At 47.6% G+C, this 15,733-nt stretch overlaps 6 protein-coding genes across 6 annotated transcripts; 3 read left to right on the forward strand and 3 right to left on the reverse strand.

The window, feature by feature from the left end:
- Positions 1-743: 743 nt before the first annotated feature.
- N7455_004724 (uncharacterized protein) lies at positions 744-2,990 on the forward strand (the record flags this gene model as incomplete). Its single annotated transcript, XM_040956187.2, has 2 exons — positions 744-896; positions 954-2,990. The coding sequence occupies 2 exons, from the start codon at positions 744-746 to the stop codon at positions 2,988-2,990; spliced, it is 2,190 nt and encodes a 729-aa protein (XP_040813238.2).
- Positions 2,991-3,490: 500 nt separating this feature from the next.
- On the forward strand, positions 3,491-4,072 carry N7455_004725 (uncharacterized protein; the record flags this gene model as incomplete). Its single annotated transcript, XM_065604870.1, has 2 exons — positions 3,491-3,642; positions 3,790-4,072. 2 exons carry the CDS (start codon positions 3,491-3,493, stop codon positions 4,070-4,072), a joined length of 435 nt encoding a protein of 144 aa, XP_065461770.1.
- Positions 4,073-5,418: 1,346 nt separating this feature from the next.
- On the reverse strand, positions 5,419-7,161 carry N7455_004726 (glycosyltransferase family 15 protein; the record flags this gene model as incomplete). Its single annotated transcript, XM_040956261.2, has 5 exons — positions 5,419-5,760; positions 5,813-6,218; positions 6,275-6,361; positions 6,418-6,828; positions 6,890-7,161. The coding sequence occupies 5 exons, from the start codon at positions 7,159-7,161 to the stop codon at positions 5,419-5,421; spliced, it is 1,518 nt and encodes a 505-aa protein (XP_040813364.1).
- A 2,081-nt stretch (positions 7,162-9,242) lies between these two features.
- N7455_004727 (PH domain-containing protein) lies at positions 9,243-10,439 on the forward strand (the record flags this gene model as incomplete). The annotated part of the gene is made up of 1 exon (XM_040956280.2): positions 9,243-10,439. One exon carries the CDS (start codon positions 9,243-9,245, stop codon positions 10,437-10,439), a length of 1,197 nt encoding a protein of 398 aa, XP_040813319.2.
- Positions 10,440-12,327: 1,888 nt separating this feature from the next.
- N7455_004728 (DMT family transporter) lies at positions 12,328-13,928 on the reverse strand (the record flags this gene model as incomplete). The annotated part of the gene is made up of 6 exons (XM_040956222.2): positions 12,328-12,633; positions 12,696-13,111; positions 13,170-13,242; positions 13,315-13,320; positions 13,377-13,703; positions 13,806-13,928. 6 exons carry the CDS (start codon positions 13,926-13,928, stop codon positions 12,328-12,330), a joined length of 1,251 nt encoding a protein of 416 aa, XP_040813372.2.
- A 756-nt stretch (positions 13,929-14,684) lies between these two features.
- Positions 14,685-15,711, reverse strand: rab7 (Rab family GTPase YPT7; the record flags this gene model as incomplete). The annotated part of the gene is made up of 6 exons (XM_065604871.1): positions 14,685-14,794; positions 14,869-15,016; positions 15,110-15,289; positions 15,347-15,442; positions 15,539-15,592; positions 15,682-15,711. The coding sequence occupies 6 exons, from the start codon at positions 15,709-15,711 to the stop codon at positions 14,685-14,687; spliced, it is 618 nt and encodes a 205-aa protein (XP_065461771.1).
- Positions 15,712-15,733: the final 22 nt, after the last annotated feature.

Here is a 15,733-nt window from a genome sequence, read left to right on the forward strand (position 1 = left end):
TCTCTCATTATACACAAGTGTACTTTGTACGATTATCTATGAAGGGGCAACATATTGAGCAATTTGGGACAATTTGAATATGGCGAACTACAATATGTACAAAACATCTACGCTAACAGTGCCAATATTCCACTGTGAACCTTTAACTTACATGATAACCTTGGAAGATAATAACTAGTTAGCTAGAATAACATCACAATACTCCGTACTTTCGTGATGGAATATAACCCCTATCCAAGCGGACTAATATCGGCGTATTACGTGTGGTTGTCTCAAGTGACATACGTACCCCGGTATGTACGGAGTTACATGTACTGATACTAACGTGACACGTCTTTTTCCCTCCACTTTTACCCTGACTTAGCGCTATAATCCTAGCTCGGCGCTAGGAAAGCTTTAATATAGTACTCCGCACTCCGTACGGAGTGCGGAGTAGGCGGTTTTGTATCATGCACATGTGAGGAACCGGTAAGCACTACTGCATGGTCCATATTCCTGATCAGTGCATTCGTAGTCCTAGCTCATATTGCTTTCTTCACCATATCTGCAGCCACTCTATTGGCCGTTGGCCACTAGCAGCGCGATGTGGCGACATGCCAAGGTGCGAAGGAATATTTTGATGCCCAAGATGGTGCTTGGTTTCGTCTCAGTTAAAAGAATATGAACTATGCTGAGCTAAGGTAGCATGGACTGTGTCGAATTGATTGCAAACTCGATGCTATTCCCATATTGCACAGCAAGTTATGATGTTTCCTGTCAGTGAAATATCCACGATACTATACGGCAACTCTAGTACAATCTTCAAGAACTCTCAAGATGATTCGTCGTCGTCCTACACGGTTAACTTGACTCTCGCGGTTATTTTCTTTGTTTGCCTACGATTAGTGATATCGAAGGTACGTATGCACCATATTGCAATAATGTATGAAGATTCGTGTGCTCACATTCTATAGACACAGTCTACCTCACCACCCTGCGAGAGAATAATCGAAGAGGCAGAACGGACAAACCGTCACAATGGACATGAAAACGCCGGCTTCCTATCCAAAGAGGCAGGATTTTCACCTCTCCGAACAATGAAGGAACTTCCGCCTTCCCATGCAGCATGGGACCAACTTGTTGCCGACCTACCTCACCTGATCCAAACCCAGACCGTCCGAGATGCTGTCACCAAGATTCCACTACTTGATGCATCCCCCGAAACTTTACCCGACATTTACCTCCAACGGGCCGCCACCATCCTCGGGATGACAGCCCACGTGTTTGTCCGCATGGAAGGAAGCGAGCCTCTCACATTAAAATACAACGGCCATAGCGATATCCTGCCACCATCTCTTGAGATCCCGTGGACGGTAGTGTGCAGACGTCTTGGACGACCAGCCCCGGCTCTCACCTATGTGGACGGGGTGGTGGCCAATTTCACATCAGCCAGTTCATCACACGGTGGTGTGACACTTGAGAACTTGGAGTTACTCGTTCCAACTCTCGGTACCAAAGAAGAGCACACATTCATTGGCATAATGATTGAAATAAATGCCAAGACGATACCGATTCTCCATCAAATTATCGAAGCCCAGAGATCTGTCTTGGCGAACGATCCCTCCTCGCTCAAACACGCAATACGAAGTCTCCATTCACTCATCAGACAAATCACCCGGATTCTCAGTAAGCTCAATGCGAGCCGAGCCTACAAGACCCATATCGATCCCGTCTTGTGGACGCTCACCGTAGGGAATTTAGGAATCCCTTGGGTGAAAGGCATGGTTGGAGCAGCAGGTACAGCACATCCATTCTTTCACATGATGGATGAATTTACCGGACGATTTGAATATCTCACTGGTATCGGCCAAGAAGCGCAAATTGTTCGAGCGACATATCCAATTCATTGGCGGCAGTTTCTCAAGGCCATGATGGAAGTGTCAGTCTCGGAATACGTTGCTGTGTCCAAGGATAGAGAGTTAATGGGCCTCTGGAGAACCTTTACATCCTCATATCACGGCAATGACGGTTTACTAGGATTCCATCGGCGAAAGGTGTTCGGATTTCTCGCTGTCTCGTTCAGAATTGGACGAAGCACAACGATCAATGGTCTGGGTCACAAGCGCAGGGCAGAGCCATGGCATGAGGTTGATCAAGAATTGGAAAAGGCGCGTCTGGAACGCAGTTGTCTCGACCCAGATGAACTCAATCCGGATACTGAACCCAGCTCGAACAAAGTCTTTGTATCCGAGCTCATCAAACATAACTTGGATGAATCTGGTTATTGGTTCTCGGCCAAGGGTAGTGTATACGACGCAAGCACATTTATGCAAAATCATCCGGGAGGGGATACTGTTATTGCGTTGTGCAGCGGGCAAGACATTACCGACAGCTTGAAGGCAGTCGGTCATTTGACAAACTCTTCGATTCGCAATAAACTGGAAACCTATCGGATAGGGACACTAGAAAAGCCGAAATTTACTTCTTCCCAAACAAAAGAGGTTTACCTGGCCGCCGTTGAACTTGGTCAAAAGGCAGCTGAAATGGAAAACGTGCATCGGAGGAATTTCCAGTTGTTGGATGGGAAACTCACCATTCTGGATAAGCCAGGGGTTCTCACGCCTAAGAAAGCACGACATCTGCTTGATGCAAAGAATAGACTTCAGGACGAGCATGTGCCGGCATTGGCGATCCTTCTGGATGTCCTACTCGAGAGTGTCGCGGTGCTGGACGTGAAGCTTGACCTTAGTGCCACTCGTGCACGAATGGTCGGTCTTCTTTCCCCAGGAACAGGCCCGGGCACTGCAGCCCGTTTCTTGGACTATAGAATGGCGCTAGACACGCTGCGGAAAGACTTGAGTCGGTTGACTGAAGTAAAAGAGCTTGTTGCGATAATCCTTGGAACCTTTGAAGACGCTGGTTTCACATATTCTGAACAAAGTCGGCTTGAATATATTGTGGGCACGTTGAATAGAGTAGCAAGTCACTTGGTAGTGCTTGCTGGGAAATGAGTTTACACATATCTTTATAGGATCTTTATAGAAGTTAGAGGTGAACCTGATGGATTACTCACTTCCTTACTCCCGGCTATCTTTCGACTTGTCCATTAAACCTTTAGCATAAAGTAGAAGAATAGTCGGCCGCTTATGGCCTTGTCGTCTTTTTTGTGGTCTTTCTGATAGTCTTTTGGCGGTACTTAGGTGTTCTTTTAGATGTCTTTCTCAGATGCCTTTAGTATGACCTTTGGTGAGAACAAACTTATCCTCTACCCTAACTTCCACAGGCTGGTAATTGCTATCTCAAGGTGTTGACAGATTTGGTACATCAGAGGCAGTAAATGGCGGTCTACACGATGTATATACCCGTAAACATCGTGGCAAAACAAAGCAACGGGGTTCCATCCAACACCACCGCTCCATCTTGGATTTCCTCAATAGACATCACTTAAAGACGACTAGCTATATCTAAATTATTTAAACCAGCATCCCTATTCAACGTCCCCATCATAGCCATGGCGACCTCTACCCCGTCACTAAAGAACAACATCGCCTTCCTCCACACAATGCTATTGATGAAGCCAAACAGCCCAGGAGAAGCAGTCCAAGCGGTCTGGCAGACAATTGTATCTCAAATGGTCCGCTCCTTCCGATGGTTACAAATGGGGTATCAAAGTTCCAATATTAGCCAATAATAACATGCCCGATGGTACCGTCATCCAAGTTATTCAGGTGGTCCAGATACCTGCAGTCACATTTGAGTGGATCGAACACCCAATCTTCATACAGTAGTATTATGCAAGCGTCCATCTAGCGACAGCGACACTCTGTTAGATTGGGATGATACCATGCAGAACCATTTCCTTCATCACCTCTCGCTAAACTCGAACTCTTCGGGAACGGAAAGACTGTTTGGCGCTCATGCTATTGGCAAGAAAGTGAGGTTCTATCGATTTGATGGGAAATCACATCCAGATCAAAGATTGGCTCAGCTTCACCAGGATACGTTTGATTTGGAGAAGGCGAATGGATCTGCACAGGTCGAGGGTATGATGAATTATATTAAGACAAATGCGTGGCAGTGGGTTACCGAATAAGTGGCTTTGGGGCATTGTCCTGGCGCGTGGGAGCTTTGCTGCATCCTTCACATCTATTATTCACTCCGACGTCTATTTCCAACAGAAATGGAGCTATAGGATATAAATATATTGTGTTGAATAGTTATATGAACAATCCGACCAGAAGGAACTTGGATTCGGCGGCAGATGAGTATCGTCCTATGTGTTCTTTTGGTTGTAATTTGAAACGGGGGGACTTGAGGTTTAAAGATAGTCCAACTTGGTTATGCTACCATCCTATGTTCTGTGAGGGCAAAAGGCTATGTAGATTGGCAGTGTAGATGTGGTGCCCATCTTAATAAGAAGTGTCGAGACGTTACGAGCTTTGAGCGGAGAAAGGAGCACTCTAGGGCTCCTCCGGTCACCCGAAATTTTAAGCACAAGATCCTGACATGCCTCTCGAGGTAATTATACAATTCACTTCAAGTTGCGAGTAGCACAGCTGGAAATCACAACTCCTCTATTCTAAATGGAAAATCCAAGCCACAGTAAAATCCGAAGAAATAAAGTGCATTATACTGATATCATTCTTCACGTAACTGACCTGGTGATTATTCCATACTCTATAGACAACCATGCTCGATCTGGTATTTGCGAGGGTCAAGGGTGGGCAATGCGAGAAAACAATCCGTGGATGTATGCCACGGATTCAAGGACGGGTAGGGAGAGAGGAAAGGTATGTACATTTCATGAATGCATGCTGGAAGACAAACCACAAAACTGCGCACACGGGGTTGGGAAAGGGGAAAAGCAGCTGGGGGAGAAGTGGCCGAGAGGAAGCAAAAGAAAAGAGGCGAAGAGGCGTCAAAGTAAACGGCGGGAGTTGCTTTGGGCGTTACTCCCGGCCCCCGAATCAATGGTCTCCTACCGCGGAGATGAAGATGTGCTCTTGGTAGAACAGAGGATATAACAATGAAATCTAAAGAAAACATTGGATATAAAGGTTGTCCGAGGCCATTCAAGATAGCCTCGGGGATCCCACAAGGTACGGGACCAATGTTCCACTGCCGACGACGCACACGTTTTCTTCCAATGCAACCAAGAGATAAATCACAACAGCCAGTCCCAGTGGCACAGCATGCTTGATGAATGTGTCAACAGTGATGATGGAAATGGTGACACCATCTTCCGATAATAAAAAAAAGCTCAGATCCGTTGAACGCCGCCCAGAAAGAAAACCCCATGACCAACTTAACATGCAGGCTCCGGCTGTAACCTCCCAAGGGCGGGCCCAAGAGATGCACACAGCCGAATAAATAGACAGGGGAAAAGGAGACGCAGGAATATGTGGCGAGCACTGATCACTATGGCATCAGAGTCAAGATCTATGGCGAGGCCCAGCCACCAGCCACATCCACCCATTCGTTCAGACAGCTGCCTTGCTTGCCCTCGACATCGACAATGTCAGTATCGCAGCGGCATCGGCAACCGACACCGTTCTCCTTGACTTGGTCAGGGTTCGCCCAGTACTCGTCTTCCTCGATCCGTTTCTTCTCGTCATCGGTAGTCTTCTCGAGGTAGGGGATACGGGTGAGTTGGCGGGCCGGAGCGTTGGCCGGGCAATGCTGAATGGTGGTGTGTCGGTAGCCAAAGTCACGGAAGTAATGAATATCGCTAGGCGCGAGGAGAGCACCGGCGGCGAGAGAGTGAATAGGAGCATCACCCCACTAGTACAGTCAGCACAGATTCCCTGGCAAAGTTTGAAGACATATAACATACCCGCTCATTCCAAAATCCTCCACTTCTGTCCATCATGGTGAAGAAGTCCTCATACTCCTTGCTGCGGAACCAATCAAGACGGGCAATCTCGAAGTTGCTCCAGAAGTGGCACATGTTGTAGCTCTCGCCTTCCATGGCCTCTGGGTCCACGTCCTTCAGATTGTTGTCACCGGGGTCGGTCTGCAGAATCTCATCTGGCAGTTTATCCTGCTTGTTCTCCTCGGGAGTCTCTGGTTGCTCTGGCTGCTCTAGGAACATCTCCCACAGACCCTTAGACTTGAGGTTGTTCTTGCGCTTGTAAGCAGCCGCATAACGGAAGATGTTGGGGACAGTCTCGCGAAGCTCTTTCACTGCAATTGTGAAGCCGTAGGTCTTGTTTGCCTCGGCCATCTTGAGGAATGGATCACTAAAAGTCAAAGTCAGCAAATTGACCAGAAAGACATGCCACAGTAGGTATCTTACTAAGTGATGTCGCAGAAGTACTTGATCTCGGGCTCCAAACGCCAGTACCACTCGTACTTCATCAGGAGAGGGTGCTTGTAGAAGTGTCTATCACAGAGTTAGCTTTGTAACCACGTCTCCTAAATCTGACATTGACGACTGACCCTGAGTAGAATCGGCACATGTGGTGGTAGCTTTCCATTCCACCGTACATGATGGCAGCATCACCCTGCTTCTTGATTCCCTCCTTGGCAACCTCATGGTCAACCCAATCGGGGAATCCCCACATGCTGTTGTCAATCTTGCCGAATTCAACCTCCGCGCTGGTGTAGTTCTTCACCGTTGCCTTGAATTCCTCGTCGAAGTCACCATCGTTGAGGAAAACATAGGGGTAGTGCCACCACCGGTTGAAGTGTCTCTCAATCGACTTGAGAGACTGGATCACGCCATCCAACTCCTTATTTCTAGCAAGGACGACGAAGGCGGCATTGGCGCGGGGAGCCTTTGCGATTTGATCGGGCTCAATAGGCATACAGCCCGTAGCAAAGACTTTGTCATGCTTTTCGCTGATTTTTCTATAAAGCGCAGGAGGTTAGTCATCACACACACACCACTGGTTGAGAGGGCGATACGAACCGGATAGAAGGCGGAGTGCCCGCTGGAATTAAGATCCCCCCAGGAGAGGCAGGGTGTCGGACAAAGAGAAGCAGAATAAGCACAATTACAAGGCATGGAAATAGTAAAACAAGACCCAGGGGTATAGAAATAGATGAGTTGCCCTTTAGGCGAATCCTCCGCCGGAAAAAGGCGAATCTAGGATGGAGGCGGCCTTTCTCGCTGGGAGCATCTTCCAACGGCAGACTCGGCGCACTGGGCAGCCGTTTCGTGATGCGTTGGATGAAGCTCATGAGTGCGATTGTGGTGAGATCACCCGAATAATGGTAGAGGTCAGCTGTCAAGCCCAAGCGACAGCACGCGGTCGTTAGGGAGATAGCGGAGAAATTGTGTCGGAGGTGTGATCAGAAGAGAACTGCGTCCTGGACGGGGAAAAAAAGAGGTGAGCACACGATCAAACGGAATTCGGATCGTATGGCTCACAGGAAGATCGGAAAGTCAAGAGATCTCGAGAAGTGACAATGGAGAAAATGACAGCAAAACGAGTGGCCGGAGGAATGCCTCCTTTCGTCCCCCAACTTTCTCAGTCCCACGGTAAATAAATGGGGAGAGCGTCGGGAGTAACGCGGGCAACTGTGAACAGCAAGGTACACAGAGGAGAGATCGGGGACATCAAAACAGGATGAGGATGATGGGAGAGAGAAGACGGGATGGGGAATTGGAAGATGGGATGGGTTCCAAAGGTTGCTTGCGCCTCCCTGGTCTTGGCGAAGTCCGGTGGCCTCTCGATGGTCACCCTAAGACGGTTATTTTACCCCTAGTTACTATTGAGTGGCGCTATAACCAGTATTGTATGGTATTGCATTGTAATCATTTTTCCTTTTTGTGCGTACTGGGCCCAGTGCTTCTGGCCTCTTTGACATTTCAAAGATATATTGTTGTATCCTTCAAATATTTACCTCCTTTACTTCTTTTTTTTTCAAGTGTTGCCCACGGGTATATCCTCTACATGTGGGGCTTACGTGGACTTGATGCTCTTGTCCCCTTTGTTCTTTTACCGGAACCGTGATTGGCTTCTCATGGCGTGGTCTACCTAAGGGGGCCAGGTGATTTTAAACGGTAGTGCCACTTGTATTAGCCCCCCAAGCTAACCAAGAAAGCTTCTGTGCGATCATTTTGATCCCATCTGCTGGGACTATGCTTGTGCTCGTGTACTTTACAATGTGTACAAACTCTTGTACCTGGATCCCCAAAGAATATCTGATGGTACGGCTTATTGTACCTAGCCCACTTGATCCACCATTGTTCGGCCCTACGGGGCAATGTCACATATAATATACACTATAGGCGATGAGTACGGGCATGGATGCTTGGCTTTTCTAGAATGTATCAGTTGGTTAAAATGGTCCTCATTCCAAAATTGACCCGGATAACCTCAATCAGAGCCCTCCTAGGATGACTTGTCTCACTTGTCTCTATGTAGCCAATACAATCTGTAGAATTAGCGCATGTCGATCGAGGGCCCAAACTTTCTCTGGCCGTTAGATCCGAAAGTAGTGTCTGTGATGATTCTTGGGGACGGCTGACCCTGTTATCTGTTCGCATTCAGCCTCTTATATGTGCCTATTATTGAGTCGTCTAAGTACCTGATACATGATATTTCATATTAGTTGGAGCGTCTACACAGGTATTGGGTACATACTACGTGTCATCCCCCATTCAGGGTCCTTCCAATCTCATACATAAGATCTACATACACGTGATGTAAATACGGTATTGTATTTTATGTAATTCGCTTTTCAATTAAATTTGTAAATTTGCAAATTGCAAATTGCAAATTTCATTATCGTCGATGGGGTTCCAACTAGGGTCTGGACCCAGGCCACGGCTCAAGTTTTCATATTGAACACATATACTCCGTACGGAGTATAATGTTGTTATCTCTCCTATATGTTCTATATCACCTCCTATATATCACTTCACCTACTTCCCCTATATTTTACCTACCACTCATGCAGGACCGTACATATATACCGGTGTACATAGTACCTACATAGGACTACATATTCAAAGTTTCTTTGCCCGTGTGCGTGGTTACCCCTAGGGAAAACAGACTTCCAAGAGCCAAAATATATTCTAGTTACAATATATCACTACTTGCATATCAAAGTCATCTAATTTCCCATGCACATTGTAGATCCTAACTTGCCAGTTGAAAAGCCGAAGGGTCAAAAGGCTTGGTTCCAGCCAAGATCATCCCCCGTCATCCCCCCATCATCACAACTCCGCATGACAATAAACTATATGGAGTCACCACCGTGGGGTTCCCCCTTTTTTTCTTTTCTTCCCTTCTACTAAACCTCACCTGGGCAACATGAATACAGTGCTGACAAGGCCCTCATTCTCCGAGGGCAGAACCGCGATCAAAGTTCCGGAACCTGGCCCCTCATCTCATTTCCGAGGCCCTCACAACAGTGGAAATTTGGATCCTTTTTCGCCAGTCAACGAAAATGGAAGCTTCGAATTCGATCGAGTCTTGAAGACAGGGAGAGTCTGTCGCCGAGTCAAGCACAAACACGTCTTTCGCGCCTCATGGAAACCAGCCTACCTCGTCCTCCGACCGAACCTCCTTTCCGTATACAAAGACGAAGAAACCACCCGCCTTCGAGTCTCCATTTCCCTATCTGAAGTGACCGCCGTCGCGCCCGTCAAGTCTCCGCGATCGACCCGGCGCCATGTTTTCGGTGTCTTTACCCCATCTACGAATTACCGCTTCGAAGCCCTGAGTGCACGCGATGCGGAGGACTGGATCGATCGCATTCGCGCCGAGACCCCGGGCGACGAGGACGAGCAAGCTTTCCTGGCTTTGAGCAAAAAGCGCGAACCCCCCGCCATCCACAAACAGCTCGTTGACGAGACAACCGATCACTCCGATTTCGATCACACTGGCCGCGCCAGCTCTCCCGAGCCACGCCATGCATTATCCCCACGCAGCAAAAATGCCCAGAGACTCCCTTACATCCAGGATTACTCCGGCAACGAAATGACTTCATTTTCTGAGTTCTCCGATGGACCTGCACCAACACGCAACAGTAACCTACGATCTATGCCCTCCATCCATTCATTGTCCGTTTCAGCAACAGAGGATAAAACAGGACCCCGGCCGTCGGCATCTCTACCCCGAGACACCAACAAACAAACAGACCTGGGCATCCTGCGTGACCCAGAGCGGGTCATCTGTCAGGGGTACCTGCAGGGGCTGCGCATCCAAGGGACCGTGCGCCAGTGGAAACGACACTGGGTTGTGCTTCGACCCAAGAGTCTGGCCTTCTACAAGGATGAATCGGAGTACGCTGCTATCAAGATCCTCCCTATGTCTCAAGTATTTGATGCCGCAGAAGTGGACCCTTTGTCGAGATCAAAGACGTTCTGCATGCAGATCATCGCCGAAGAAAAGACCTATCGACTTTGCGCTCCAGAGGAAGAGTCCCTCGCGCGCTGGCTGGGCTCTTTGAAAAGCATTCTCGCTGCGCGCAGAAGATTAGATCCCGGTCTGGGCACTTCTGTATAACGCCTCTCGCGCTACGGAGTAGATTTAGCCTGTTTCATTACTCTGCCTGTTCCTATTCCCTTCACTCCATATTCCCTACACCTCAGCGATCCCCTTTCTTCATTTCTTACCTTTACCTTTTTTTCTTTCAATATACCCAGATTGATGATTTCATTTTGACCACTCGTCTCGTGGTGAGCTTCGGGTCTTCAAGAAACGATTGGCGTTAGTACCTTCGTGCACCTTCGGTGGGCGAGGGGATTTTTTCTTTTTTCATCACGAAGCTACCCAGCTTTTTTCCTGCTTTCCATTTCTCCAAAGCCCTTCTCTGTTGATTTCATTCATCGAGGCGATGCATTCTCATTGCATTCATGCTTCTCACCGTCGAGTCTGACATTCTCCCTTATCCGTCGTCTGTCTTCTTCCGTTCCAGTGTCTATATTGAGCACCTATTATGTATCATATTGCCTCAAGCCGTAATACTTTAGTGCATAATATATAATACAGATGAGAAACATTACGTCCAGCCCCTTTTCAGCGAGATAATCATATTCAATGCTACCAGATGTACGGAGTACATCCTGTTCACATGATATAGCTCATTCGACGACACGCCCTCACCATGCATTTGACTTATCTAATGACTCGGGACTATGCAATGCAGGATTCCAATGAACGAAGACTAGCGCAGTGGCGCAAGCTCTCGCGAGAACTTTGGTGGGTGCCCTAATAGGCATATACAAGCGACCAGTTATCCATTGGACAGGAACGTCTGAAATAGGAGATGGGGAAACCGAATGGTTCCCATTTCTCAATCTTCCACGCCAATCGCAGAAAACAGAACAATAAATGCCAATCTCCTCTTGGGCATGGGGTAACTGGTATCCCACGCCAAAGGGGGTTCAAGGCATACAAAGATTACTTAGTACCAATCCAGTTTCCCATTCAAGAAGGGTCTTGATGGCCGATACTTCAGAGAGCAGGAACAATCATCCGAGTACCTAGGTGGTTACATGCAAGCTAGCTTGATCGCAATGATAAACATTTCTGCAAGCGGTTCTCTTTCCTCTTCGCATAGGTTTCCCTTCCTCCAAAGGCCCAATAAATGCAAAGCATCGGGGGGATTTCCGACGCACCACACGGTGTCATGGCAACAACATTCGCACTATCGTTGTATCTGACTATTTGAGGCATACAATCTTTTACGATTTCTTTGCTTTAGAGTATGGTCTGCGCCCGAACCTCTTCAGAGCTATTTCTGGCTATTTCAAGCGCCTCGATGGGAAGATATTCGACCCTCGTGGTGTGAATGCTTTCCTGTTGTGGTATTCCTGTTCGGGGGACAAACCTGAGATGTGCAATCTTGGTTATGTATGATTTGCTATTCATGCTGTAAACAAACGTGGCGCGATAAGATCCAGTGTGTATGTAGATATATATATTTAACTCATTATAAAATAAAATAAATCACTATTCAACCTTAGAAGCTTAGATTTGTAATTATTCTAGATATCTCTTCGCATGTTACACATATATATATATAACTTCAAGGTGTGACTATATATCACAAGGTTTGTCTTGATCAAACCAAGCTTTTGGCTGGTCTTGGCTGAAACCCTCTAATCTCGAGTGTGAGAGATCCCATCTGTGACTCTTTCTGAGGTTCACTAGGACTCGGCAAATCATCCATCTACAATTGGATGACAAATTTTGCGGAGAGGTCGACCGAAATGCATGGGCGGAAGTATAATTAATGAGAATGTTGTTGAATAATTCTATAATCTATATTGGGGATACCAGCCCTTTCGCTAGGTAGCCAAGGGTTGCTGGACAAGATACCGAAACTGTTATGTGAACAAGCTACAATAAGTGTGTAGCGATAAATACAAAAAACCTCCCAGAACTCAGACTAACGCATTTCCTCTTCTTCAACGGGAATGCTGTTATACTCAGCAGAGAAGGACCCGCCTGCTCCATCAGTAGTGGTGAGGTCGTCCTGGGGCTTGCTTTCGTGCTGCACAACCAAGAACGACAAGAACACGATGGCTGCTCCAACCCAGTACACAGGGCTGGAGTATTGGGACTGTAGGACCATCTGTCCAATTAGGGAGAGCGGGATGGTCATGCTGAGTCCAACCGTCACAATAAGCGGCGTGGTGAGAAGCATAGCGTAAGCCCAAGCAATGTCAGAGACGAATGATGCAAACGCGTTAGTCTGATGAGCGTGAGGTTAGCTAAATAATAATAAAAGGTGAACAACAGGGCTTGGAGTCATACCAGAATAATTGACCACACTCGCGACGTTTCGGGCAAAGAGAAGGGCTCCAGTCCAGTCCAGTGCATGATGAAGAAACCAGGCCACAGGAAGATAATGTTGAAAAATCCAACTAGTCCGAAAAACAGAGGCATGTTGACCCGGGACTCGTCCCCGACCTGTTTCTTCATCACGACGGTGTAAAGACCGTACAGGATGGCACTGAACGCCGCCATGGCATCACCGAGGGCAATCTCCCCTGATGATTTGTGTGGGAATGAACCCTCACCGCCATCTGTAGCATCGCCTGTGTCTGGCTTGGAGAGATCGACGCGCGAAATCAGGATAATGCCAATCAGAGAAGCCATGACACCCATGAATTTGCGCATAGTAAATTTCTCAACTCGGAGCAGGGCGCCGAAGACCATGGTCCATACACCTAGAAGAATGAGTGTGAGAACTGAAATTTGAACATATCTAAATAGGGGAATCCTTACCACTGGTGGAAGTCAGAATGGTTGTGCTTCCAACTGTTGTGAATTGAAGGCACCCCATGGCGAAGTAATTTGCCTGTCCAAAAAAAAAGCTTTGGTTAGTTCACTTCCAACACATAAGCTACACATCGTGAGGTGTACGACATACAGTAAACTATGGTAGGTTAGCCAGCTGATCATACTATCGAAGCCTCAAAGTTGTGTGCTTACCCAAAGAAGACAGAACTGAATACTGAGTTTAGCTGTTGCCTTGAGCCCTAGCTTTCCGCTTGGAGCATCCTGTCTCTCCCGCGGGAATCGTCCACCGTCTTCTTCATCGGAGCCGCTGCGCAGCATGCTCTCCTCCTCATCCTTGGGGTCATGCGAATCCAAATGATTCAAAAAGCTCTTTACCGAAGTGATCTGAGAGAGTTTCCCGAGACGCCAAAGACCCCATGTTCGACGAGCGACGATTAAAAGGAGGGGCATCATAAACATCGAGGTATTCGTATAAGTTACGAAGAAAGGTTTCGGGTAGGTTTTGTCGGCGAAGATGGTCTGTATGACATTCGATATGTTATTAGCCAAATGTTTGCAAATCCATATATGCCCTTTGGGTTAATGTTTTTAAAGTTTTTTTCAAGAAGAGGGCGCGCATACACTTCCAAGGAAATTCGAGGTTGTCCATAGCACAACCACCACTAGGAGCAGGATGATTCCTAATGTTCGTCGCGCTATCCCCAGTGGCATCTTGCCGGGTCCCTCGGGTGTGGTCGAGGTCATGGTGATTATAGTTGTTTGTGAGAGGAGGTTGATTTGCGCGACTCGTCAGGGTGTAGTGTTGGTCAGGAACCTCGTGTCGCCGATGTCGCAATCGCTACGTTTGCAGCCGAGGATGCCGAGTTGGACGGGGTATCGGTCGGACTGCTGTCATCTAAAGCGCAACGAGCAATAGATGTCCAGCAGAGACAAATGATTGTCACGAGACTTCCTGCCTAAAGATATGCGGGTTGAAGAGAACACGGGGCTAGATGCCAAGCATTGGCGAGATAAGGGTCCCGGGTGGGGAGAAATGTAGTCGCGGCCGATGTTATTTGACGCTGTCATTTACCCTGTACAATTTATGGTAGAAATTACCATGAGCCACATGTGATAAGTACACATGTCCATTGGCTTTTATTAGGAGGAATTTGTCCTGATGATGATGGGTCATCTGATGGTACTGCCCAGGTGAATTTTGATATGCGCGACCAACTGCCTATTACGGAAAAATGAAGATGGTATTGCGTTAAGCCCAGCAAAGACATTCTCTGTATCAGGCTGAAGCGAGAAAGGTTTGAGTAGGATGTTTCTCTCTCAGGTGAATTCCATACTTCGAAATAAGACATCTACAAGACACCAGGGGAAGAGCAAGGTTATCCAAATCAAAACCCCGTGGTCTTCTCTACAGACTCAAGACCGGAGACCAACCAAATAGTAGTATGAAAAAGGAAAGACAAAGGAAATAGGTCGCTGGAACATGGGAATTTCAGGGGTATATCAACAGGCACATCCATCACGGTCATTGTCTAGATGGATGTTGATTGGGTCGCTGAATTCACCGCTGAATTCCTCAGCCTCTTCCTGGGCAAGTGCACTGCGCGCGATGACTAAATATTGATTAGCAACCTTGTAAGAGAACAGTTTTTTGAGAAAAACAGCTAGGTGGTTGAATTTCACTCACCTTCAAACGCCTGCTCGACGTTGACAGCTTCCTTGGCACTGGTCTCGAAGTAGGGGATGTTACCCTTCGACTGGCAGAAAGTCATGGCCCGTTTTGAGGAGATCATACGCTTGTTCTCCTCTACATCGATCTTGTTACCGATGACAACCTGCACATGACCGTCAGCACGGACCAACATATCATTCTTGCCAGCTATTGCGGCGCACGAGATAAGGAAAAGGAATGCGGGAACACCACTTACGAAGGGGAAACTCTCTGGATCTCTCGGGCTTGCCTGAATCAGGAACTCATCACGCCAGCTGTCGAGAGCTTCGAAACTCTTGGAGTTGTTCACATCGTAGACCAGGACGCAGCAATCGGCTCCACGGTAGAAGGCGACTCCCAATGACTGGAACCGTTCTTGGCCTGCAGTATCCCAGATCTAACACATCCGAGTCAGTTATTGCCCCTCATCACGATTGTGTAGTCTCCCACGCACCTGCATTGTCACCAGTCGGTCGTCGACGAGAACTTCCTTTGTGAGGAAATCGGCTCCAATAGTGGCTTTGTAGCTTCCACTGAACTTCTTATTGACCTATTTATCTCGGAAAGTTGCATGTTAGCGGTTATAGGTCTTCGACTGACCGCGGTACGGCCGCAGAGTGCTAGTTGGGGGCGAGGTTGGACGGACATATTGGTTCATCAAACTTGTTTTTCCGACGCCACTATCACCAAGGATGATAACCTAGATTTTCAAAAAGACATCGGTCAGCAAAAATACCCCCATTTGAAGCATTTGGTGTCCGTCACACGGAGCAGGTGCGGAGATTGTACCTTGAGGAGGACCTTCTTCCTTGACGCCATGGTTGGGAATCGGCCAAGTGAC

The sequence above is a fragment of the Penicillium solitum genome (genome assembly GCF_028829755.1).
Source record: "Penicillium solitum strain IBT 25940 chromosome Unknown utg000003l_segment0_segment0, whole genome shotgun sequence".
NCBI classification, from domain to species: domain Eukaryota; kingdom Fungi; phylum Ascomycota; class Eurotiomycetes; order Eurotiales; family Aspergillaceae; genus Penicillium; species Penicillium solitum.